Consider the following 26,701-nt stretch of genomic DNA (forward strand, 5'->3'; position numbering starts at 1 on the left):
ATATGCCCCCAGGGCTGCTCTGGAATCTAGGTGCCCTCTTTCAGGGCATGCCACTCAACAAGAGCATCTTCGACACGTGGGCCAGCACCCTTGGAACGTGACAGCCTCATCCTAAGTTGGTTTCTCTTCTGGTACAACTTATGAGTTTCCCTGGGCAAGGGATGTTTTCCCTGCCATCCCTAATCACAGGCTTGCTAACAGGGAAACCAAGGCCAGGAGAATGTCTGCAGCTCCAGAAGCTGAGCTCAGATTCCACAATGTTCACTGGAGTACACCACGGAAGGGCTGCAGCCCACGTGGGTACGAACCTGGTCCTGACGTCTCCCCCACCCCAAGAGGCAAAGCTGGAAGGGTAAGGCACTGAAAGGGGATAAGGAATGAAGACTGGACCCTCGTGGTATTCATGGTTGTGGTGGGAAAATAACAATAAAGAAATTACGCTATTTTTTTAATTGTAGTTTTACAATCATACATAAACTATGCTTACATGTAAAAATCTGAGTTCAGTATATAGAAATGTTTCTTATAAATAGCTTATAGAGACAAAATGAATCCTACAAGACCTGTAACACACCTACAAGATTCTCAAAAATAAGAGGCAAATGCAGAGTTTCTGAATTTACTGTTCCTTATAACACTGATTAAATAATTTTGCACATTAGTTACCTAGAGCTTCTAAGTAAAGCAACTACCAGTCCAGTTACAATATAACAACATAACAGTTACAGCATTACCACCCACCAAAAGAACTATCATTATTGCACAGTAGATTTAACAGGATTTTTCCAGGGTTAGGTTAACCCAAACTTTAATGGAAATGAATATAAACTAGAATCTAGATTAAAAGGACGTCACTGCCAATTACTACATTAAACAGTGTGAGTCTCTAGCAAAATTATTAAATCCAATTAATTACAACTCCACTAATTCGGAATTTGTGATTATTTATGACTGGAGCTTTCATTTAATAAATATTTCCCAAAAGCAAAAGAAAATAGAATAATTGTATTCACTGTTTTCTCTATCATAAAAGAAACTCTCCTTTTTAGCTTTCACATTAGAAGAAACTATCTCAATCTATTCACTAAATATATATCACCCTTATTTGTTCCAGAACCTCTCCTAGCAAATATGAACACAAATATATTAGGTAACATCTTTTGAATTATCCTATGATTCATATTCATATATAGACTTTAAATTAAATAAAAGGAGTAACTTTTGTGTCAAGCTCATAGTTTTACTTTCATTAATAAAAATATTTAAATTCTGTAACTTGCCTGATCAAACTGGGTAACTTCCTGGCCAGAAGGAATTTGTAGTCCCCAAAGTCTGTACTTTTTAGCAACACTGGAAAACTGCAGATCCAAAGGAATCTCAACTATATCAGAGCGATTTAAAATTTCGGTATTTCCATAGTCAATGTATCTCACCAGACACTGGAAAAAGATGAAAGGCAAATACTAATATTGAACTTAGATTAAATATATTCAAAGAAACCACCAATTTGCTGCTTTCTGTTAATTATCTGTAAATCAAGATGGCATTTTCCTCAAAATGACAAAATGCATTCAGAAACAGAGCTCTAACAATACCCTCAAAACAAAGAAAGACTACAGTCTATGAGATAATAATTTGGAAATAGTCAAATTCCATTAGTACCATTTCTCATTATGGATTTTCTTTAATAATTGGTAAATTAAATAAGCATGAACCCATGAAACTTATGGCCCTCTCCTATCTCTCCTAATGTTAAAATCCATCAACACTCAAGTTAAAGTTGGAAACAACATCTAAAAAAGAGGCAAAATTAGCAAACTTCCTTTGACAAAATTGAACCCATTCTAACTAACAGACCTTGAAAACAACTCAAATTCACCCATTTCTCCAACTCCAATATCTATTTTAAGAAATATAAATATATAAAACAGTTTATTACAAAGTCAAAAGTCGTCTTGCCCCTTAACTCAAAAAAGCTAATGCTGACCCAAAAACAAATAGAATACTGCATCTCAAGTTGTCAAATTATAAGGAATAGTTCTATTAGAAAGGTCTATTTCACTAAGATAAAAGATTAAGTCATGATATTAAAAAAAAAACTAGATTGTTCAGAGCAATACTCAAACTGTTTTTCCTTATTACACCAAGAAAAATACTTATAGCATAAACATACTATGATAAAATATAAATTATAAAATATAAAATATTTTATCCAGGAAAGCAGACATAGAAAAAAACACTACAAGACAGTCTACAGAGATGCTTTTAACAGTCTGCAATGCACATCTGCTACCAAAGTGTTATTCAAAATCCTATATCTCCATATTCTCTTTAGTATCTCCCACAAGTTCACAAGTAAGAAACAAAATAGCCAAATACAAAGATAATTCATCACATTTAACCCAGGCATAAGAACATGGCAAACCAATCTTCATTATTAACAATATTCATATCGACTAAATTAAAATCAGAATCAATTAAATGTTCTTTCCCTACTTACTAATTTTAATGGAATGAACTTTTAAAAATTACTTATTAGTAAGAACCAAACATTTTTCAGAACTACAAAAAACTAACAAGTCACCAAAGATAATCCATAAATTATTTAATTTATTCTTGGACCAACTAGGGTGATTATATTACAATGTATATTCAGAAGAAAAGACTATTCCTGAATCTGAATTTTTAAAGCAATTAATTATATTGTGTTGACTAGGGGGAACAGTATGTTTTAAGTAATTTTCAAGTTCACTGAACCAGATCTTATTACTACTATGAATAGGCAATAAAGGACAAAATAAGTATCAAGTTTTGGGACCAGAAAATGTATTCCACAAGGCAAAAGAACACTAGTTTCCTGCCTTTTCATCATTGATGATTTTCAGTACTTTGCACCTGTACCAACATTTATCTTCAGAAAATAATCCACCATAAACCTACAAAGAGAAAAAAAAAAAAGCAAAAGTATTAGTATTTTAATGAAATGAAGCATGCTATGTAGATCAGAATAATGGTTAGCATTAAGTACTTACTATATGTGTCAATAAGCACTTTATATAAAATAACTTATTTAATGCTCACAACAACCCTATGAAGCAGGTACCATATTTTCACCATTATATGCCCAAACCCATAAGCTAGAAGCAGAACCAAGATTCGAACTCAGTCAAGTGAATCTGACTTCAGAGCCCATTACACTATTTTGTCTGTTCAAAAAAAAAAAAGATAGAAAGAAGGGAAAAAACTTTAAAAAAGATACACACAAGGACAACCAGTAAGATGGCGGCAGAGTAAGGAGCTCCTAGAGTCGGCTCGTCCTACAGGGCAGTTAGCAAACACCCAGAGCTACCTAAAGCACCTGTCTGGGGGTTCCAGGAGACCAAAAGAGCATCCTGCAACATCCTTGAAAGAATGTAAGGAGGAGAATGCCCATCTGAAGGGAAGGAAGATTCATGAGTAGAGCACTCCATGTCCTGGAGGCCAGTGCCCATCCTCCACTGGCGGCACAAACCTCCTCGGGAGCTATTCCACTGCTGGAATTGGAGGCTCCACTTCCAAAAACGGGGAGGACATGGTTGGACACCAACTTCAGCTACTGATTAGTAAGCGTGGCTGGCTAACATATAATCCCAAGAGCAGCTAAAATTTGAACCTGTCCAAGTCAGAAAGAGGCAGGTAGCCACCATTTTAACTCCATCCTTGACATGAGGGAAAGCAGGGCAGACTGAAAATCACAGTGATGGTGGGGAATGGCTTCTTTCCATCCAGATCAGACTTCAGCTCTAGCCAAAGCCCCAGTCTCACCTCCGGCAGGGAAGAACCTGGGGGGACCTGCACTCATCTCTTCAGGAAATACAGGCCACACTGGTGATTATTCTACTCCAGTGGCACAAGTCACTTCAGAGCAATTCTGTGGCTAGAGTCGGAAGCTCTGTTTTACAAAAACATGGGATGGAGAGACAGTTGACAGCCAACTTTAGCTATTGATTGGTGGGTTTGGCTGGCTGGAGCATAATCCTAGGAATGGCTGAGGTTTGGGCCTTTCCGGGTCAGAGGAGGGCTGGTAGCTGTCATTTTGACTTCGCCCCTGACATGAGGGGATGCCAGGCTGACTGAAAATCACAGTGATGGTAGAGACCAGCTTCTTTCACCCAAATTGGACTGCAGCCCTAGCCTAGGTTTCAGCCCCAACTCTACCAGGGAGGAGGCTGACAGCCCCTGCACCAGCCTCTCCGAGTAATTGCAGGTATATTCAGCAGGCACAGACTAGAGTCGGAAAGTTATCAGGGCTAACTGCAGTCATTTTGGATCCACATGACATAGACTGCTGCCTACACCTGCAGCTCATCCCTGCCCCAGGCAGGGGAGGAAGGGGCATGAAGCTTCATCAGTCTCTCAGGGAAACTACAGTCTAGGCCTGCACCACTTGGATTATTACACATGGCTGTGGTTCTGTCCCAACCCCTGGCAAAGGAGAAAGGAGACGCTTCATCTGGCCCTTGGGCAATATGGGCAGCTTGAGCCTCCACAGCTTAACAGCTCCAACTACATCCTTGGCTCCTACTACACAACCAGCAAGGGAGAAAGGGCAAGAAAGCCGTAGACTAAAGAGAGAAACTGCACACAGAATCTAGTAAGCCAGATGTCAAGATGCCAACAAACATATTGACAGGCTATATATGGTTGACAGGGAGTTATACAGGGCATATGTCCAGGGTGCATGGTAATGCTTAGATATGCTCATAGTGGAAACAATTAAAAACAACAGCTGGGGGGGTTCTGGGTTCCTGGCCAGGGGGGCTCTGTCGTGGTCCCTAGGGGAGCTACGGCAGTCCCCCAGGTGCAACGGTAAGAACCAGGAAGGAATGAGGGTCAACAGTGGGCTCCTGATACTAATGACTATGCTTGTGAGTCTATACGCCTGCAATAAGAAAAAGGCCTAGAGCAGCATTGTACCTGGGAGTTTCCTCCTGACAGCCTTCATGTTACTCAAATGTGGCCAGTCTTGAAGTCAAACTCAGCATGTAGATGCAGTGCATTCCCCCCAGCGTGGGACATGACACCCGGGGATGAGCCTCCCTGGCACCAAGGGATCACTACCAAATACCAGCTGAAGATTCAACTAGAAAATGACCTTGAATTAAATGTTCAATGCGGGGAAACGGACTTTGGCCCAGTGGTTAGGGCGTCCGTCTACCATATGGGAGGTCCGCGGTTCAAACCCCGGGCCTCCTTGACCCGTGTGGAGCTGGCCATGCGCAGTGCTGATGCACGCAAGGAGTGTCGTGCCACGCAAGGGTGTCCCCCGCGTGGGGCAGCCCCACGCGCAAGGAGTGCGCCCGTGAGGAGAGCCACCCAGCGTGAAAAGAAAGAGCAGCCTGCCCAGGAATGGCGCCGCCCACACTTCCTGTGCCGCTGACGACAACAGAAGCGGACAAAGAAACAAGACGCAGCAAACAGACACCAAGAACAGACAACCAGGGGAGGGGGGGAAATTAAATAAAAATAAATAAATCTTTAAAAAAAATAAATAAATAAAAATAAATGTTCAATGCGGATCAGTAGAATATCCCTGTCTACATATAATAACATGACTTTAAAATGCTGTTTGACCTAATGTAAGGGGGAAATGGAAAGCAGAAATGAGTTTATATGGCTACAAGTCTCTAAAAAAGAGTCTGGAGGTTGTCAGAAGGATTGCCCTTATGCACAACTGAGCAGAGTCTAAGAGACAGATAAAGTAGATACAACCCCAGGTATTGGTTCTTTTGAGGGATAAAGAGACCCACAGGTTCCATGGTCATGGCAGATGGGGTTCACTGCCATGTCAGCTTCTTTGGAGCTGGTGTTTCTGCGTGATGGAACTGGACTCAGATGGGATCTCTTTTCACAAGACTTTCATGCTACTTTAGTGGAATTGTAGTTGGTGCTGGGGTTTAAGATATATTTAGGGGATTTGAATCTCTGGACTGACAATATGATACAGGTACTGAGCCTCAACAGACTTCAGCTCCTACACTCTGATTTATTGGACTTACTCCACTCAGCTAACATGGAGTTGAAGAAGGTCAACCACCACACCATGGAGCCTAGAGTGCCTACAACTGAAAGCAGGAGGATTGCATCTAGTATCCATGTGGAATCTAAGCCCCCACTTGACATAGATGTGCAATGGACACAACCAATCCAATGTCCACAGAGAAAATGTGGCATTGGTGTGGGAAGGATGGCCATGGTGGCTGCTGGGTGCGGGGAATGGGAGGAAGAGATGAGATGCGGAGGTGTTTTCGGGACTTGGAGTTGTCCTGGGTGGTGCTTCACGGACAACTACGGGACATTGTAGATCCCCCAGGGCCCACTGGATGGAACGTGGGAGAGTGTGGGCTATGATGTGGACCATTGACTATGGGGTGCAGCGATGCCCAGAGATGTACTTACCAGGTGCAATGGATGTGTCATGATGATGGGAGAGAGTGCTGCTGTGGGGGGAGTGGGGGGTGGGGGCGGTGGGGTTGAATGGGACCTCATATTTTTTTAATGTAATATTTTTTTAAAAAACGAATAAAAAAAAAAGATGTCAACAAACAAAAAATTACAATCCATACCAAGAAAGAGGAAGCTATGGCCCAGTTAAAGGAACAAGATAAGCCTTCAGATGACAAAGGAGTTGAGACAACTAATCATAGATGTTCAAACAAATCTCCTTAATAAATTCAATGAGATGGCTAAAGAGATTAAGGATATTAAGATACTGGATGAATAAAAAGAATTTGAAAGCATACATAGAAAAATAGCATATCTTACGGGAATGAAAGGTGCAAAAAATGAAATTAAAAACACATTGGAGGCAGGACAAGATGGCCCAATATCATCAGAGTAAGAGCACCAATATCATCGCTCCTACCAAAAAAGGCTGAGTGGGGACAAAATCCTGCCTGTGTGAGCTGTTTTGGGAACCCACAAAGCAGGAGGCTGCTGGACATCAATCTGGAGAAAGCGCAACAAGAAGAGTGATAGCTCAAGGTAAAACCATGGGTTTCTACCCCTCCCCCAGGCAAGTAGCCTCGGCTGTCCCTGAACCTCACCCATCACACAGCTGGAGGAGAAAAACTCCGAGAGTGGGAGGATTCTGGTGAAGGGTGGAGAGGAGTGTTATGAGTGTGGTTTCATTTGTCTGGACCCCCCTTTTTGGGCTTTGAGGAGCATACCAGCTGGCTTGAAGAGAAACCAGGAAGAGGGGAGAGGCGAATCTGCTGAGGAAGCCTGATTTACCTAACCTCTGTGGGTTACTTCTGGGAGAAGGTGGAGTCAGGCAATTAACTAATCCTGTACAACCCACCTAACAGAAGGAGACAGTAGGAGGTGCAGGCTTCTAAGAGCATATTTAGGATTCTCAGCAAGGTGTGGGTGCTCTCTCTCAGGGAGACTGAGAATCATTATTTTCCGTGCTGATTTGGTTCATCAAGTCCCCATTTGAATTACAGAGGGGAGCTCTCACACGGGCTTCCTGCTGCCCTGAGAGAGAGGGAAGTGAGAAAGGGAGAAAGGGGGAAGGACAGATTCCTAATCAATTGATTCAATTGCAAAGAGTCTATCCTGCAAAGAGTCCCCCTTTCAGGGGACTTTATTTTCAATGAGCAGGTTGACCCTGAAGAAGGGTTTGGTTCAAGGGAAGAGTTTCAGCCTTGAATGTGCAAGGTCTCTGGTTCAGTTCACAGCCCCTCTTAAAGTAGTGACCCACTGGGATATTACCTGATACTTTGATCCTTGTTTGAGGGCTTATGTTTTTTTCTTATTATCTTGTTTTCCTTCTTCTTTATCCTCCCACCTCTTTTTTTTCTTTCTTTCTTTTTTTTTTTTTTCCTTTTATCAATTAGGTGCTGCCTGATTGTTTATTGTTTGCTGTGTTCCTCATCCTCAACCTCCTCTTTTCTGTGTGTACTGATTTTGGCTACCAACACTATCTCTTTTCCTTCCTACATCTTTCTGCATTCCACTTTCTGTTGTTGCTCTTACATTCCCTCTATTCGTTCACCCCCAATTTTTCCGGGGGCTTTTTATTTTTAACACTTTTATTCTATTTTCTTTCATTGACTCTTTTGTTATTGTCCTTTCTTTTCTCTTTCCCTCTCTCCTGATCATGCTAGCCTTTTTTTTTTTTTAAAGATTTATTTATTTCTCTCCCCTTCTCCCTCCCACCCTGGTTGTCTGTTCTCTGTGTCTATTTGCTGCGTCTTCTTTGTCCGCTTCTCTTGCTGTTAGCAGCACAGGAATCTGTATCTATCTCTGTTTGTTGCATCATCTTGCTGTGTCAGCTCTCCGTGTATGCGGCACCATTTCTGGGCAGGCTGCACTTTCTTTCACACTGGGCGGCTCTCCTTACAGAGCACACTCCTTGCTCACGGGGCTCCCCAGCGCGAGGACACCCCTACATGGCACGGCACTCCTTGCACACATCAGCACTGCGCATGGGCCAGCTCCACATGGGTCAAGGAGGCCCAGGGTTTGAACTACGGACCTCCCATGTGGTAGACGGATGCCCTAACCACTGGGCTAAGTCCATTTCCCAGCCTTTTAATTCATACTATATTCTTCTCCATATTCAGTTCCCCATTTCACTGTAGGTACTCCACTTTCTTATTCCTATAACTCTACACTGCCTACATGAGTTTAATATTTATTCTCCTAGGTCTTATACAGTTCTTCTACTAACATTTACTATCAATACTACTATTATACTTTTTCTTTTCTTACCTTTTTTGCTTTCCCTGGCCCTAATCTTTTCTCTTCAAGGTAACTTAGACAACAACAAGGTAATAGAATAAGAACAACAAAGTGTCAAAGAAAAAAATTAACACACACATAAAAGCAGCAAATAAAAAACCTGAGACTACAGGGAGAAGATAATCAGTTGAACAAACTCACCAAGATAAAACGATGACCAGACAACAACAAAAAATTACAAACCAAACCAACAATCAGGAAGACATGGCCCAATCCAATGAACTAATTAAAAACCAGGAAGAGGAGCAGAAAATCAAGCAACTAATCAAAGCTCTTCAAAAAATATCATGGGCCAACTCAATGAAGTGAAGGAAGAGATTAAAAAAATTAAGGGGAGAAGTGGACTTGGCCCAATGGATAGGGCATCCACTTACCACATGGGAGGTCTGTGGTTCAAACCCCAGGTCTCCTTGTCCTGTGTGGAGGTGACCCATGTGCAGTGCTGATGTGTGCAAGATGTGCCATGCCACGCAGGGGTGTCCCCCACGTAGGGGAGCCCCACGCACAAAGAGTGCACCCCATAAGGAGAGCCACCCAGCGCAAAAGAAAGTGCAGCCTGGTCAAGAATGGCGCCGCACACACAGAGAGCTGACACAACAAGATGGTGCAACAAAAAGAAATACAAATTCCCCGTGCCACTGATAAGGACAGAAGTGGTTACAAAAGAACACACAGTGAGTGGACACAGAGACCTGCCACATGGGGGTTGGGGGAATGGGGAGAGAAATAAATTTTTTAAAAATTAGGAAAACACTTGGAGAGCATACTGAAAAAATTGTGAACACACTAAAAAAGATAGCAGATACGATGGTAATGAATGGCACAATCCAAGAAATCAAAAATACACTCTCAGCAAATACCAGCAGATTAGAAGCAGAGAAAAGAATTAGTGATGTGGAAGACAGTACATCTGAAATCAAAGAGATTATAGAATTGATAGAGAAAAAGACAGAAAAAATCTAGCAGGGACTTAGGGATTTGAACACAAAACACAAAAGCATACATATTATAAGCTTCCCAGAAGAGAAAGGAAAGGGGACAGAAGGGGTGTTGGAGGAAATAATGACTGAAAATTTCCCAAACATATTGAAGGACACAGATGTACATGTCCAGGAAATGCAGAGCATCTAAAGCAGTATAAATCCCAAAAGACTTACCACAAGACATATACTTCTCAAATTGCCCAATTTACAAGACAAAGAGAAAATAATGAAGGCAACAAGAGAAAAAAGAACCATCACATACAAGGGAAGTGCAATAAGATTGAATGCTGACTTCTCATCTGAAACCATGGAGGCACTAAAAGAAAAAATTTCCAGCCAAAAATACTCTATCTGGCAAAGCTAGAATTCAAATATAACAGAGAGTTCAATATATTCACAGATAAACAGAAGCTAAGAGAGTAAGTCAATAAGAAACCTGCCCTTCAAAAAATGCTAAAGGGAGTTCTGTGGGAAGAAAGAAAAAAACAGGAAAGACAAGAGTTGGAGGAGAGTGTAAGAACAATTAAACAGACAAAAAGAGAAATAAAAACAACATGACATACACAAATCCAAAGAAAATATGGCTAATGTAAGTAATTCCTCAAAAGTAATAACACTGAATGTTAACGGATTAAACTCACCCTTCAAGAGACAGAGATTGGCAGAATGGATAAGGAAATATGACCTATCTATATGCTGTCTACAAGAAACCCATATTAGACTGAGGGATTCAAGGAGATTGAAAGTGAATGGCTGGAAAACAATCTTACAAGCAAACAATAACCAAAAAAAAGGGCAGGAGTAGCTATACTAATATCAGACAAAATAGACTTTAAATGCAAAATTATTTTGAGAGACAAAGATGAACACTACATATTAGTAAAAGAGGTAATCTTTCAAGAAGAAAGAACAATCATAAACTTTTATGCATCTAACCAGGGTGCCTCAAATATGTGAGGCAAACACTGGAAAAACTAAGTGAAGGAATAGATGCCTCTACAATTAGAGTGGGGGACTTTAGTACACCATTTATCACCATTAGACAAAACATCTCAACAGACAATCAATAAAGAAACAAAGACTTTGAATAATATATTAGAATATCTGGATCTAGTAGACATACACAGAATACTACACCCAAATACAGCAGGATATGCATCCTTCTCAAGTACACATGGATCACATGGATCATTCTCCAAGACAGACCACATACTAGGTCACAGAGAAAGTCACAATGAATTCAGAAAGATTGAAATCATACAAAATAATTTCTCTGACCACAGTGGAATGAAGCTAGAAATCTGCAAGGGCCAGACCCAGTGTATTAGTCAGGGTTCTCTAGGGAAACAGAATCAACAAGGGATATCTGTCGATAGAGATTTATCAGAGTCTCTCATGCAGCCACGGGGATGCACAAGTCCAGGTTCTGCAGGCAGACTGCAACCAGGAGCTCCAATGAAAGTCCAATAAAGATTCTTGATAAGTTCTGGGAGATGTTGGCTGTCTAAAGACAAGCTGGGAAATTCTCTCTTAATGCTGGAATCACTTCCCCTTTTAAGGGATTCAACTGATTGGGTTAAGCACGACTCACTGCTGATGGCAATCTCCCTGACTGATATAATTATAACCAGCTATCTATGATTTACCACTGCAGTAAAGACAATGGTGACTAAAGTCCATAAATGCAGTCATATTACAGTTAGCCCAGTGCTTCCTTGACCAAACAACTGGGCACAATTACCTGACCAAGTTGACACAATAGCCTAACCATCACACTCAGATTAGGCACCAAGATAAGGAAGTTAAGCAACACACTCTTAGACAAACTGTGGGTCAAGGAGAAAATCTCAAAAGAAATCAGTAACTACCTTGAAATTAATGAAATGACAATACAACCTATGAAAACTTATGGGATGCAGCAAAAGCTGTACTGAGAGGGAAATTCATAGCCATAAATTCATACATCAAAAAAGAAGAACTAAAATCGAAGACCTAACTGAACACATGGAAGAATTAGTAAAAAAACAACAAACCAACCCCAAAGGAAAAAGAAAGAACAAAGATCAGAACAGAATTAAATGAAAAAGAAAATAAGAAAGCACTAGAAAAAATAAAACGAAGAGCTGGTTCTTTGAGAAGATGAATAAAACTTAAATCCTTAGCTATACCAATAAAGAAAAAAAAGAGAAGATGCAAATACACAAAATAAGAAATGAGAAAAGGGATACCACCATCAACCCCATAAAAATGAAGACTATCATAAGAGGATACTTTGAAAAACCACATGCCAAGAAGGAGGACAATTTACAGGAAACGGAGAAATTCCTAGAAACATATAAGCAGCCTACATTGATGAAGAAGAAACTGATGATCTCAACAAATCAATCACAAGAGATAAAAACAGTCATGAAAAACCAACCAACTAAGAAGAGCCCTGGGCCAGAAGGATTCACAGGTGAATTCTATCAAACATTACAGAAAGAACTAACACCAATCTTGCTTAAACTCTTCCAAAAAATCGAAACAGAAGGAACATTGCCTAACTCATTCTATAATGCCAACATTACCATAATACCAAAGCCAAACAAAGAAAACACAAGAAAGGAAAATTACAGACCAAACTCTGAGGAACCTAGATGCTAAAATCCTCAACAAAATACTTGCTAACCATATTCAACAACACATCAAATGAATTATAAACCATGACCAAATGGGTTTCATCCCTGGTATGCAAAGATGGTTGAACATAAGAAAATCAATGTAATACACCACATAAACAGATCAAAGAAAAAAAATCACATCATTATATCTATATATGCAGAAAAAGCATTTGACAAAATACAGCTCCCTTTCCTGATAAAAATGCTGCAAAAGACAGGAATAGAAGGAAACATTCTGAACATGATCAAAGGTATATATGAAAAACCCAGCACTAATATCATTTACAATGGTGAAATCCTAAAATCCTTGCCTCTAAGATCAGGAACGAGACAAGGATGCCCACTATCACCACTCCTATTTAACATTGTGTTAGAAGTACTTGCTCGAGCACTGAGGCAAGAAACAGATATAAAAGGCATCCAAATTGGGAAGGAAGAAGTCAAAATTTCACTATTTGCAGATGATATGGTCCAATAAATAGAAAGCCCTGAGAAATCTACAACAAATCTTCTACAGCTTATAAATCAGTTCAATAAAGTCGCAAGTTATAGGATCAATGTGCAAAAATCGGTAGCATTTCTGTACACCAATAATGAGCAATCCAAGGAGGAAATCTAGAAAAAAATTACCATTTACAATATTAAATTAAAAAATCAAATACCTAGGAATAAATTTAACTAAAGATGTAAAAGACTTATACACAGAAAACTACACAGCACTGTTAAGGGAAATCTAAGAGGACTTAAATAAATGGAAGAATATTCCCTGTTCATGGATAGGAAGACTAAATATCATTAAAAAGTCTGTTATTACCGAAACTGATCTACAGATTTAATGCAATCCCAATTTAAAAAAAAAAAAAAAACAGCTTTCTTTACTGAAATGGAAAAACTAAATCTGAAATTTGGAAGGCAGAGAGGCCCAGAATAGCCAAAAAATATTGAAAAAGAAAAATGAAATCAGAGGAATCACACTACCTGACTTTAAAACATACTACAAAGCTATAGCAGTCCAAAGAGCATGGTACTGGCACAAGAACAGACACAATGACTAATGGAACTGAACTGAGAGTTCAGATACAGATCCTCACATTTACAGTGAAATGACATTCAACAGGGCCACAAAGCCCACTCAACTGGGACAGAATGGCCTCTTCAACAAATGGGGCTTGGAGAACTGGATATCCTTATACAAAAGAATGAGAGAGGATTACCATTTCACACCTTACCCAAAAATCAACTCAAGATGGACCAAAGATCTAAATATAAGAGCCAAGACCATAAAGACCTTGGAAAGCAATTTACGGAAGCATCTACAGGACCCTGTAATGGGAAATGGCTTTATGAACTTCACACCCAAAGGACGAGCAGTGAAAGAAATAATAAATAAATGAGACCTCCTCAAAATTAAGCCTTTTGCACCTCAGAGAAGTTTATCAAGAAAATGAAAAGACAGCCTACCCAATGAGAGAAAATATTTGATAACCATATATCTGGTAGGAGCCTAATATTCAGCATATATAAAGAAATCCTATATCCCAGAATAAAAAGACAAACAACCCATTTAAAAAATGGGCAAGAGATTTGAACAGACGCTTCTCCAAAGAAGAAATAAAAATGGCTAAAAAGCACATGAAAAGATGATCAACATCACTAGCTATTAGGGGATGGCAAATCAAAACTACAATGAGATACTACCATCTTATACCCATTAGACTGGCGGCTATTAAATAAAAAAAAAGAGGACTGCAAGTGTTGGAGAGGATGTGGAGCAATGGGAACCCTCACCCACTGGTGGAAGAATGTAGAAGGATCCAGCCATTCTGGAGGACATTTTGGTGGTTCCTCAAAAAACTAGCTATAGATTTGCCATATGACCCAGCAATTCCACTGCAGGGTATACACCCAGAAGAACTGAAAACAAGGACATGAACTGATAAATGCACACCAATGTTCATAGTGGCATTATTCACCATTGCCAAAAGCTGGAATCAACCCAAATGCCCATCAACAGAGGAATGGATAAACAAATGTGGTTTATACATACAATGCAATACTACTCACCTTTAAGAAAAAATACAGTACTAACACATGGGATAACATGGATGAATCTTGAGGACCTTATGTTGACTGAAGCAAGCCAGGCATTGAAGGACAAATACTACATGACTTCTCTGATATGAACTAAACAAATCAAGCTGTCTCAGAGAGCTAGATACAGGAAATAGGGGATAGAGGAAGATTATGAGCTGTTGCCTAAATGAGGGAAATCTACAATAGAGATAAGTAGTTGTTCACTGAAGGGATAATATGGAGGGGATAGGGATACTACTGGGTGGGGCTTTGCAGGCTTGAGTGGGGTTAGGGTGGGGGGGATGGGTTAGATGGTCCATGGAATTGGGGGGAGGGTTTGGGGGCGCAGGTGAACATGGGAGATTGTCAGGTATGTGGCTGAAACTATAAAGTTGAGAAAACTCTTCAGAAAATAAGGAAGGGTTACTTGTTTAAGGTGTTTGACAGGGGGCACCTGGCACAGGGTGCACCTGAGGCAGGCTTCTAGGGAGTGAGTGCTCATCTTGTCATAGTGTTTTATATCAGTGGGCTGAGAATCATACATTGAGTGGGAAAATGTTGAACCCCCATTCTGGGGAGGCCTGGTGTTCTCAAACTGAGGAGAGGGTGTCTCTCAAGAGCATGGGTGGCTCCCAATGAGGGAGGACAGACTACAGTGTCAAGCCCTCAGCACTATTGTAAGTATCTATGAATCTTGTCCTTCAAGCAGTGAAGCTTGGTTGTCACTGTGGGCCCTGAGAGGAGCAGGAGAGAAGAACAGGATGGAAGAGGGGGTAACCGAGGGGCATTGGAACTGCTCCATGAGATTGTGCAATGATGGATATAAGTCATGTCAAATTTCACCAAAAGTTTATAGAAGTTTATAGTCTAAAATGTAAACCATAATGTAACTAAAAATTTAGAAAAGTGTACAGTCTAAGATATGAACCAGGAAGCAGACTTGGCCCAGTGGTTAGGGCATCTGTCTACCACATGGGAGGTCCACAGTTCAAACCCCAGGCCTCCTTGACCCGTGTGGAGCTGGTCCACGCGCAGTGCTGATGCGTGCAAGGAGTGCCCTGCCACACAGGGGTGTTCCCCGCGTAGGGGAGCCCTGCACGCAAGGAGTGCACCCCATAAGGAGAGCCGCCCAGCGCGAAAGAAAGTGCAGCATGACCAAGAAGGGCACCACACACGCAGAGAGCTGACACAACAAGATAACACAACAATAAAAAAAGAAACACAGATTCCCAGTGCCTCTGATAAGGACAGAAGCAGTCACAGAAGAACATAAAGCGAATGGACACAGAGGGCAGATAACGGCGGGGTGGGGGGGAGGGGAGAAAGGAAGGAAGGAAGGAATCTTTAAAAAACAAAAGAAAGGAAAAGTCTAAGGTCATGTAAATTACTAAAAGGAAAGTGTGAAAACGTAATATAGGATTGTAGAGCATATAGTAAAACCTCATGTGAAATATGATAGGTAACATTGCAGATATAAGACTTTTTCTTTGAAAATGAAATTATGTTCACATCACAAAATGTTAGACAAAAAAATTATGCTAAGTGAAATAAACCAGACACAAAGTACTACATATTGCATGATTCCATTTATATAAAATGTAAATATAAATTTATAACATTAGATTAGTGGTTATGTAGAGCTGGGGAAGGATCAAAGGATTGAAAGGTGACTACTAAGCATGTGGACTTTTTCCTTTTTTTTTTTTTTTGGTTTCTTTTTAAGATTTATTTATTTATTCCCACCACCACCCCTCCCAGTTGTCTGTTCTCTGTGTCTATTTGCTGCGTCGTCTTCTTTGTCCGCTTCTGTTGTTGTCAGCGGCACGGGAACCTGTGTATCTTTTTGTTGCGTTGTCTTGTTGTGTCAGCTCTCTGTATGCGGCGCCATTCCTGGGCAGGCTGCACTTTCTTTTGCACTGGGCGGCTCTCCTTACAGGGCGCACTCCTTGTGCATGGGGCTCCCCGACGCAGGGACACCCCTGCATGGCAGGGCACTCCTTGCGCACATCAGTACTGCGCATGGGCCAGCTTCACATGGGTCAACAGGGCCCAGGGTTTGAACCACGGACCTCCCAACTTTTTCCTTTTGGAGTAATGAAACTGTTTTAATTTTTTGTGGTGGTGAATGTACAACATTGTGATTATATTAAAAGCCATTGATTATATACTTTGGATAGAATGTATGGTATGTGAATATATCTCAATAAAAAAGCTTTAAAATAAATAAGCAAATAAAAAAAAATAATAGCCAGAAATAGCAGCTATGTTCACCAGGGGATGCATAGAAAGATTGAGAGGTGATGAGTTTTTGTCTGTTATTTTATTATTATTGTTGTTGAAATAATGAAAATGCTCTAATAATGATTGAAATGATGAATACACAACTATATGATTATACCAAATACCACTGTTTGTACACTTTAGATAAAATGTATGCTTTATTAATATGTATCAATAAAATTTGTTTCAAAAAAAATTCAAAGCATACCAAAAGAGGTCAAGAGTAAGACATTCTTCCCAACTCCCTTCAACATGCAACTCCTGGAAATAATTTTACACTTCTATCAATTTTAAGTATATACTAAAATATACATATATACTTTCTTTTTTATTTACACATATGGGCTCATTTTTCATATACTGTTTTGCACCACATTCCGTGACAGCATACATACACTTACTTCACACATTCAAATAGTCGCGTTCAGGAGTAAGGTGAGGCAAGAGGTACCCAGGGTACAAAATTAAGGAGACATCACTCTCATGTACCAACCCTACACTTGCATGAGTGTAGGACTGAATGCCTCTTTAAATGTTGTTTTTGCTTCACCCTAGTACCTGCCCTAAAAAAAAGGCTAGTCAACTATAATTTATTAAGTACACCAATATAGGGTAAATGTTAAGGAGGCAGACTCTGTGAGGCCTGAGTTTGAATACTTGCTTCACCATAGGCTGGTAACTGCTGGTAACTTTCACAAAGTTACCCTAGCTGTGCCTCAATTTCCAAAAGAAAAGTACGCAATAATAACATCTGCCTCATAACATTGTTATGAGGATTAAAGAAATTAGTAAAATGTAAAGTGCTTAGAACATTGTCTGGCAAAAGGTAAGAATCAATAAATTCTAGGTATTTTAACTACTACTACTAAATGAAGGACATTTAGTTAATCTCCAGTTTTGCCTATTATAAATAATGCTACAAAGAATATGTCTGAACTTACATGCACTTATAAGATTGCCCAAAAAGTATATTCTTGGAAGAAAAATTGATGTAGCCAAGATTACAGACAGTTATTATTCTGAAAAAGATGATCAACACTCACATACAGTTACTTGACATAAAACAAAGGTGCCTCTAGAATTCAGTCTTTTCTATGTGCTGCCATAACTGGATATCCATACAAAAAAAAAATTTAATGAAACCTTTATATCATAAAACAAAACTTTACTGGAGGTAAACCATGAAAGGTTAAAAATAAATAAATAAAGCTTCTTACAGGGAAAAGAAAACAGGAGAAGCTCTGTCCAGATCAAGATGATAGAGTAAGATATTTTAGGGCTCCATCCCCCAACAGAAGCTTTGAACAAGCAGGAAAAACTGGTGGAAACATCTTTCTCAAAGTTCCAAGAACACTCAAATATTTGTAGAAATAGGACAAGCACCAAATAAAGAAAAAGCAATAGGATCTCATGGTGCCCTGGCTGACCCCTTCCCTATCTCCTCCCCAGCCTGGTGTGGGGCCTGGCTCCCTGTTTCCAATTCCAGAGGGAATGGCATAATAACCCTCATGCACACACTGGGATCATGGATGTCTTATACAATCTGACTAGTGGCAGCCTGAGGGACTGAATCAGAATACTCATGACAGGCTTACTGTACCAGAACTCACCCTGCATGTTGAACGTAGTTAACAGAGCTCTCCTACAGAATGTGAGAGAGAAGTGAAGTTGTTGCTGCCTGGGGGAAGGGATTGCTGGCTGTAGGGCATATAGTACAGTACCTGGACCATTAGGAAACTGCTCCTGAGGGGAGAGGGGCAACCGAGTAAGTATAAACAGGGAAATTCTGATGAACAAATGTGCATGCCAAAGATAAGACCCATGCACAGAAAGGATCATGGAGTCCTCTACGTTTTGACCTGGAGCTGTTCTCTATGCTCACTGTATGAAAAGCCCTGAGGGAGAGAACTCTCACAGGTCAATCTGCAAGGACTCAAAGAGGCATTTTCTTTTTTTTTTTCTTTTTTTTTCCCCCCTGGCATTCTAGGAATGCTCTGTCATTAACACTTAGCTGGATACAAACAGATATCTCAGAGTACAAATTACAGTGTTAACAAAATGCCCAGGCTTCAGCAAAATATTACAAAGCATACAAAGAAACAGGAAGCCATGACCCAGGCAAAGGAGATACCAGCATTATAAACCATCAGCAAGGAAGGCTGCACCTGGGACATACCAAAGACTTTTTTAAAATGGTCCTACACATACACAAAGAGCAAAAGGAAAACATTGACAAAAAGCTAAAGGAAATCAGTAAAACAAGAAATGAACACAAGAGAGATGGAAACTATAAAAAGAAATCAAAGAGAGCTAAGGATCACAGTTGAAGAAAATTGAAATTCTCTAAAGAGGTTCAACAGCAGATAGGAGCTGGCAAAAAAAAAGAAATAATCAGTGAACTTGAAGACAGACAACTGAACTCAGTCTGAGTAGCAGAAAGAAGAACGAAAAGTGAACAGAGTATCCTGAGGAACATGTAGGATACCATCAAGTATACCAATATAGGCATTGTTGGAGTCCCAAAAGAAGAGTAAAAGGGACAGAGAAAACATTCAAAGAAATAATGGTTGAAAACTTTCCTAAATATAACAAATGACATGAATATATATATCCAAAACACTGAACAAACTCCAAACAGGATAAACCCAAATAGACCCATGCTATGGCATATTATAATCAAACAGCCAGATGCCAAAGATAAAGAGAACATTCTGAAAGCCACAGGGAAAAGCAACAAGTCATGTACAATGGAGCCGCAATAAGATTAGTTTTGATTTCTCTTTGGAAATCATGGAGACAAAAAGGCAGAGGGATGACACTTTTAGAGTGCTGAATGCAAAAACCTGCCAGCCAAGAATTCTATATCCAGCAAAACTGTCTTTCAAAATGAAAGTGGGCTTAAGACATTCCCAGATAAAAAAAACAAAGAGAGTTTGTCACACTAGACAGGCTCCACAAGAGAAGCTAATGGGAGCTCTGCAAGTTGGAAAGAAAAGTCACTAGATAACGGACTGAAGCGACATGAAGAAATAAACATGTCTGGTAAAGACAATGATTTGGGCAAATATAAATACCGGTACTACTGTATTTTTTATTTGTAACTCCACCTTATACTTCCTACAGTATCTAAAGGGCAAATGCATAAAACATTGATAAATAAGTGGTTTTGGATTCATAATGTATAAACATGTATTTGGTGAAAAGAACTATATAAAGTGGGGAGGGACAAAGAGGTATAGGAATATAGTTTGTGTAGAGTGTTAAAAGTTAAGTTGGTATCAAAGCAAATGAAATTATTACAGATATAAAATGATAAATTTATGCGCCATGGTAACCACAAAGAAAATATCAAAGAATATGCAAGCTCATAGCAACAGAATGAGAATACAGGTTTCTAGGGGCTTGGAGGGAGTGGAAATGGGGATTTAACGCATAATGGGTTTAGAGTTTCTATATGGGGAGATAGGAAAGGTTTAGAAATGGAAGGTGATAAGGTACACCTTACATTGTGAATGTGAGTAATCCCCGACAGGTATGCTTGGGAGTGGTTAAGACGGGAAAGTTTATGTTGTATATATGTTCGCACAATAAAAAAAGAAGGAGCAACTATAGAGACAATAGCAATGAAATGCAATACATGAATGTGGCAGTCTGAAGCTTTTGTGGACCCCAGAAAATCCTGTTCTTAAAGCTAATCCATTCCTGTGCATGTAAACCTATTATAGGTGGAAATTTTTTATTAAATCATTTCAATTAAGAGCCTTTGATTAGATTGTGTGACCAAGGATGGATCTTAATCCTCTTACTGGAGTCCTTTATAAATGAAGGAATAAAAAATCACAGATGCAGAAAAAAGAGAAACCCAGAAGCTAAGGGGAAGTCACTTCAGCCAGAAGCTGAATGGCCCAGAGGAGAGGGGAGAGAGGAGCAGATGCCCCTACATGCCTGATCACGCACAACTGCAACTCAGGAAGAAAGCATCTCTGATGATGCCTGGATTTGGACATTTTCACAGCCTCAGAACTGTAAGCTCATAAGTTAATAAATTCCCATTCAAAAGCCTACCCATTTCTGGTATATTGCTTAGCAGCCTTTAACAAACTAAAACAATGATCCTGGATAGGATGTAGTAAGGGAGGAAAAAAAGGCTCAAAAGGATATTTTTAGGACATACGAAAAATTGGAATCTAGACTGTAAGCTTTATGTCAGTGTTATATTTCTTTAACTTGATAGCAGCACTTAAGGTGCTTACATAAGTGAATATCCTTGTTCATAGGAAAAGTACATGGCAGTAAGAAGTGGTCAAGAAGCATGATGTATACAGCCAATACTCCAGTATTCAGAAATTTGATTGATACACAGATAGATACATAGAAATTTGATTGATACAAGGATTCTAACTATTTTGTTTACCATTCTATATGCAATGCTTAACACATGTGTCTATTACATAGCAGACAATAATTTTGAATGAATAGATTTACTAAAACTGCCATTTATAAAATATTAAAAATATGCCTCTAACTTTCAAATATACTAGAAGTTTAAAAATCTATTAAATTTAAGACATATGGAAATGTGATATTCCCACACAAAGAATAACGCTAACAGGAGGGCTGGGCATAATTACATGAAAAAATATATAACTCACCTTTTTTGGATCAAGATTCCCAAAAACTGAGTTGGCATGGGGACAAACTTCAGAAAGTGAGCATCCAATCTTCATAATATCTTTATTTCTACTGATACTCTAAGGAAGAAAAGATACAGTATAAAATTAAAATTCAGTGAAATATTATTTGACAGGGTTATACAATCAAGTATAATACATAAAAGATATTGGAATATTAGAAACTAAGTCAAGTTCTCATGTCAATATTCTTTCATAATTCAAATGAGTTCTATATAGGCTATAAAAGGTTACTTCCCAATGAATTCAACTTACTTAAAATTTGAACCAAGACACAAAATATTATTAAGTCATATGGAGAAGTAACTTTAAACAGTAATTATCTCTAGATTTTACCATAGAACAAATTCCAAGAAACTAAAATAAGTGGTATATTTTGGTTAACTGATATGGGCCTCCTCCCATATTTGTTGTGTAAATTTAAAAGGAAACATGTAAAAACACTACCAAATATGTATATTCCTCTGTACATAAATACTTTAATCTAGTTAGTAAATCTGTTTCCCACTGGGGAAAGTGTTAGCAATCTTGAAACTACTTTAAGCATATATTAGGATTTAACAAAAAAGTTAATATACTGTAGATAATAAGAGCATAGTTTCTCACTGTCATAATAAAGGGAAGGAGGGAGGGGGAGAAGGGACAATAGCAAGCAGGCAGGCTAGAATGAGCCTTGTGGTATTAGATTAGAATTGGAAGTTATTGGTACGAATTCAGTGTGTGTGTGTATGTGTGTGCATGTGTGAATACATACATTTATGTATAGAGAGACAAAGAAACAGAGACAAAAAGTCGTAAATTTACAAGTGGATACGTATGGGTTACATACATATATTTTCTAGCTCTGTCGGCTAAGAGGGACTAGAAGCAATGACACTCCCGTAGCAGTAAGTACACTTTGTACATAGACAGTGGTTCCTAAACACCATTCTCCAATAAAAATAACCAGAATTCCTTAGAGACTTGTTGATTCCAAGATTGGGATACAGAAATGAAAGATGATCCTGGAACAACTCGTGGTAACGGACAGTAAAGAACTGCTCAAAAAAAGAATGGGGGCATGTTTAAAGGACACAAGAGCCAACCCTGGAGGACCTACTAATGTTCTAAGCTGGAACAATTTAGGATCCTGAAACAGAAAAAAAAAGACAATGAAAAACCTAATGAAATCCGATTACATTTAGTCAAAAGCACTGTGCCAATGTTAATTTCCTGATTTTGGTAACTGTGGATGGTTATATAAGATGTTAGCATTAATCAGAGGTAATCACCGGACATTGTAAATCCTCACAGGGCCTACATGATGGAATAGAGGAGAGTATGGGCCATGATGTGAACCAATGTATATGAGGTGCAGAGGTGCCCAAAGATGTACTTACCAAATCCAATGGATGTGTCATGATGATGGGAACGAGTGTTGTTGGGGGGGGGGGAGAGGGGGGGTGGAGGGGTGGGGTTGAATGGGACCTCACATATATATTTTTAATGTAATATTATTACAAAGTCAATAAAAAATAAAAAAATTAAAAAAAATAAAATAAAAAAAAAAAAAAAAAAAAAAGATGTTAGCATTAAGGGAAACTGGCTGAAGAATACATGGAAATCCTCTGTTCTAATTTTGTAACTATAAGTCTAAAATCATTTCAAAGTAAAAAGTTATATATATATTCTAAAAATATACCAACAAAATCTTCAGGTAGGCTAGAAAGAACAAGATTATCTATAATGATTAAAAAGAAATTGTGAAAAAGTATTATCCATGACTGCTTTTCCACACACAATGCAGAGTTTCCAGAGTTGAGTACTTGCAAAGGGAACATACAGCCCACAAAGTCCTTTACATCTGACCCTTTACAGAAATAGTTTACCAACTCTTGGTTTAAATCATAGCTATAAATTCAATCAACAACTTCACATATGAATCAAAATCAAAGTCAAGAGCTGTGCTCTGTGCTGACCAATAAAATTGCCAAACTTGAAATGCAGCAAGTCTGGTTTGATATGTGCTGTAGGTCTAAAGTACACACTGTATTTCAAAGACAGTGTGAAAAAAAGAAGTAAAATATCTTGTTAATATTTTTATGCTGATTGCATACTGAAATTATAATATTTTGAATATATTGAATTAAAATATATTCTTAACATTAATCTCATCTGTATCTTTCTACTTTTTTCTACTTTCATTAAGTAGAAAATAACTTTAAATTATTTATATGACACATATTATATTTCTATGCAACAGCACTGGTCTAGAAAATCTTATTCAAATCTTATTCAAGATAATAAATAATGATCTTAAAACATATAATTTATCACCCAATCTGGAACACTGTGACAGAGTTGCTATTAATAGAGAAAATGGGCATAAAACAAGAACATATAAGAGTTATTACATCATCAACCTGGGGATGTAAGACATCCCCGGAAATATTCTACCCTCAGAATCAACTAACAAAAGGACAAATCCCACTTGCTTGTACTCTGGAGTAAGACAGAGACTGTGGAAGGATGCCATAAACACTAAATCAAAGAAAAATAAAATAAAACACCAAAATCAGATAAGAGATTTGCATCTCAGACCCACCAGTCTGGAGCTCCACCCCTCACTTGATCCACAAAGCTTGAGAGTCAAAGAGGCAGCACGGCATCGGTCCCTCCTGCCACAAATGCAGGCAAGAGAGCGACTCAAAGCAGCAAGTTAGAATCACACACATATCCAGTCATAGTGACACAAATCTACAGAGACCCAAGGTGGAACACAAGCTGCTGAGGAATGCCACATACCAAAGTGTCCCTAGGGTAAAAAGAGACAATGGCATAACTGTTGGCAAGAGGTGCACACACTGAATCCAATCTCTGTTTGGAGACCACCTAAACACAAAATGGAACTTTCTGGATTGAATCCATCTGGCTCCACAGGGCAGGATAACTTAATGGGGAAGAAACCAGAAGCAAAAAAGCCTCACAAATGTATTGGGGAGAGGAGGGAGCAGGGATTTGGACTGCTGTAAGACAGGACAGCTCCCAAAACAGAAGAGTCTAAGGAAAAAGGGACAGTGAATGAGAGAGAAAACTTAAGCAAATCATAGGAGTTAAGGAGAAAATTCTAGACAAAAACAAGCAGAACAGATGAAGATTCACAGAGAATGGAGAGAAGAAAGGAAGCTTTCTCCTGGAGATGATACAAGGACAGACAAAAGGGTAATCTTAAAAAGTGTAGTGCATATCCAGGGCAAGAAACAAATGAAGAAGAGCTGAGAAAATTTGTACAGTTAAACACAGGATATTCTAAAGGTTGAGATTAAGTTGGAACAAGTGTCAAAGAAGAGTCTGTCAATGCAAAATACCAGAAATGGGTTGACCTTTATAATGGAAATTTAGTAGGGTAAAATCTTACAATTTCAAGGCTGTGAAAACATCCAAATCAAGGCATCATCAGAGATGCTGGCTCACCAAAGGTCAGCTGCTGGCAATACTGGACTCCTGCCACATGGCAAGGCAAAATGGCAGCCAGTCCCTGCTGTCTCCTCCAAGCTCACTTTTTCCCCAGTTCAGCTGTGAGCAATCAGGTATATGGCTCAACTCCCAGCCTTCTTTGCTTTGCTTCAGTTGCTCTGCTATTTCCAGCCTCTGACCTATCTCTCAGCCTCCCGTGGTTTCTCTTTCTGCAGCTGTAAGCAATCTTGGAGTCCTCTCTCACATGGCAAGGTAAAAACAGCAGCTCGTTCTGTCTCTTCATGCTTCCCCCATTTATATAGGATTCCAGGAAAAGGGCCCAGACCCACCCTTTGTCACTGAAGTACTCCAATTAAAGGCCCCCAAAGGAATTAAATTCAATCAAAGGTTTCCAAACCCACAGGAATAGATTAACTCCAAGAACATGGTCATTTCTGGGATTCAATCAAAAAGCTTCAGGCGGCGGACTTGGGCCAGTGGTTAGGGCGTCCGCCTACCACATGGGAGGTCTGCGGTTCAAACCCCGGGCCTCCGTGACCCGTGTGGAGCTGGCCCATGCGCAGTGCTGATGCGCGCGAGGAGTGCCCTGCCACACTGGGGTGTCCCCGTGCTGGGGAGCCCCACGCGCAAGAAGCGCGCCCCATAAGGAGAGCCACCCAGCGCGAAACAAAGTACAGCCTGCCCAGGAATGGTGCCGCACACATGGAGAACTGACACAACAAGATGACGCAACAAAAAGAAATACAGATTCCCGTGCTGCTGACAACAACAAAAGCAGACAAAGAAGACAAAGCAAATAGACACAGAGAACAGACAACCGGGGGAGTGGGGAGAAGGGGAGAGAAATAAGTAAATAAATAAATCTTTTTTTTTTATTTTATTTTTAAAAACGCTTCAAACTCTCACAAAGCCTTAACACAAAGCCAGCCAACACTAAAACCCTAGACAAGAGGGAGAAACAGACCTTCATGGTTAATACATCAAAATAATCATATGCCCAAACATCAGCAAATAATTACAAGCCATATTAAGAAGAGGAAGATATGGTTCAGTTAAAACTTCACAGGAGACAACAGAATTTGGAACAACCAATCACAGAACTTCAAACAAACCACCTAAATCAATTCAAGGAGATAAAGGAAAATATGGATAGAAATGAACTAATGGTGGATATAGAGCTAAAGGATGTTAAGAAGACAATGTATGAGCATAAGGAGAAATTTGAAAGTTTAAAAAAAAACCATAACAGAAATTATGGGGATAAAAGGCACAATAATGGAGATTAAAAATACAATAGAGGTATGCATCAACAGATTTGAACAGGCAAAAGAAAGAATCCATGATCTAGAAGACAAGACAATCAAATTTATACAGTCACAAGAACAGATAGAGAAAATGATAGAAAAAACTCAGCAGAATCTCAGGGACATGAATAACAGCATGTAGCATGCAAACATATGCATCATGTAGGTCCCAGAAGGAAAACGGAAGGGAAAGGGGAGAGAAAAAATATTTAATGGCCAAAATTTTCCCAACTCTAATGAAAGACATAAAAACACATGTCAAAGAAGCCCAACATACTCCAAACAGAATAAACAGTAACAGACCTGCTCCAAAAAATACTAATCAGAATGTCAAAGGCCAAAAGTAAACACAGAATTCTGAAAGGAGCGAGAGAAAAGCAATTCGTCACATAGAAGGGATCCTCAACACTAAGTGCCAATTTCTCATCAGAAACCATGGAGGCAAGAAGGCATATATTTAAGATACTGAA

The 26,701-nt window shown here is 39.3% G+C and overlaps 1 protein-coding gene across 1 annotated transcript in view; it reads right to left on the bottom strand.

Moving 5' to 3' along the window:
* Positions 1-26,701, bottom strand: part of STK31 (serine/threonine kinase 31) — a 130,286-nt gene that overhangs the window by 90,572 nt on the left and 13,013 nt on the right. Inside the window, exons 4-6 of the mRNA XM_058296877.2 lie at positions 21,433-21,531; positions 2,862-2,936; positions 1,281-1,439 (exon numbers count right to left, since the gene is read on the bottom strand). Of these exons, the coding sequence (XP_058152860.1) occupies positions 1,281-1,439; positions 2,862-2,936; positions 21,433-21,531 (333 nt within the window). The remainder of the gene's footprint in view (positions 1-1,280; positions 1,440-2,861; positions 2,937-21,432; positions 21,532-26,701) is intronic.

The sequence above is a fragment of the Dasypus novemcinctus genome, chromosome 5 (genome assembly GCF_030445035.2).
Source record: "Dasypus novemcinctus isolate mDasNov1 chromosome 5, mDasNov1.1.hap2, whole genome shotgun sequence".
NCBI lineage: Eukaryota > Metazoa > Chordata > Mammalia > Cingulata > Dasypodidae > Dasypus > Dasypus novemcinctus.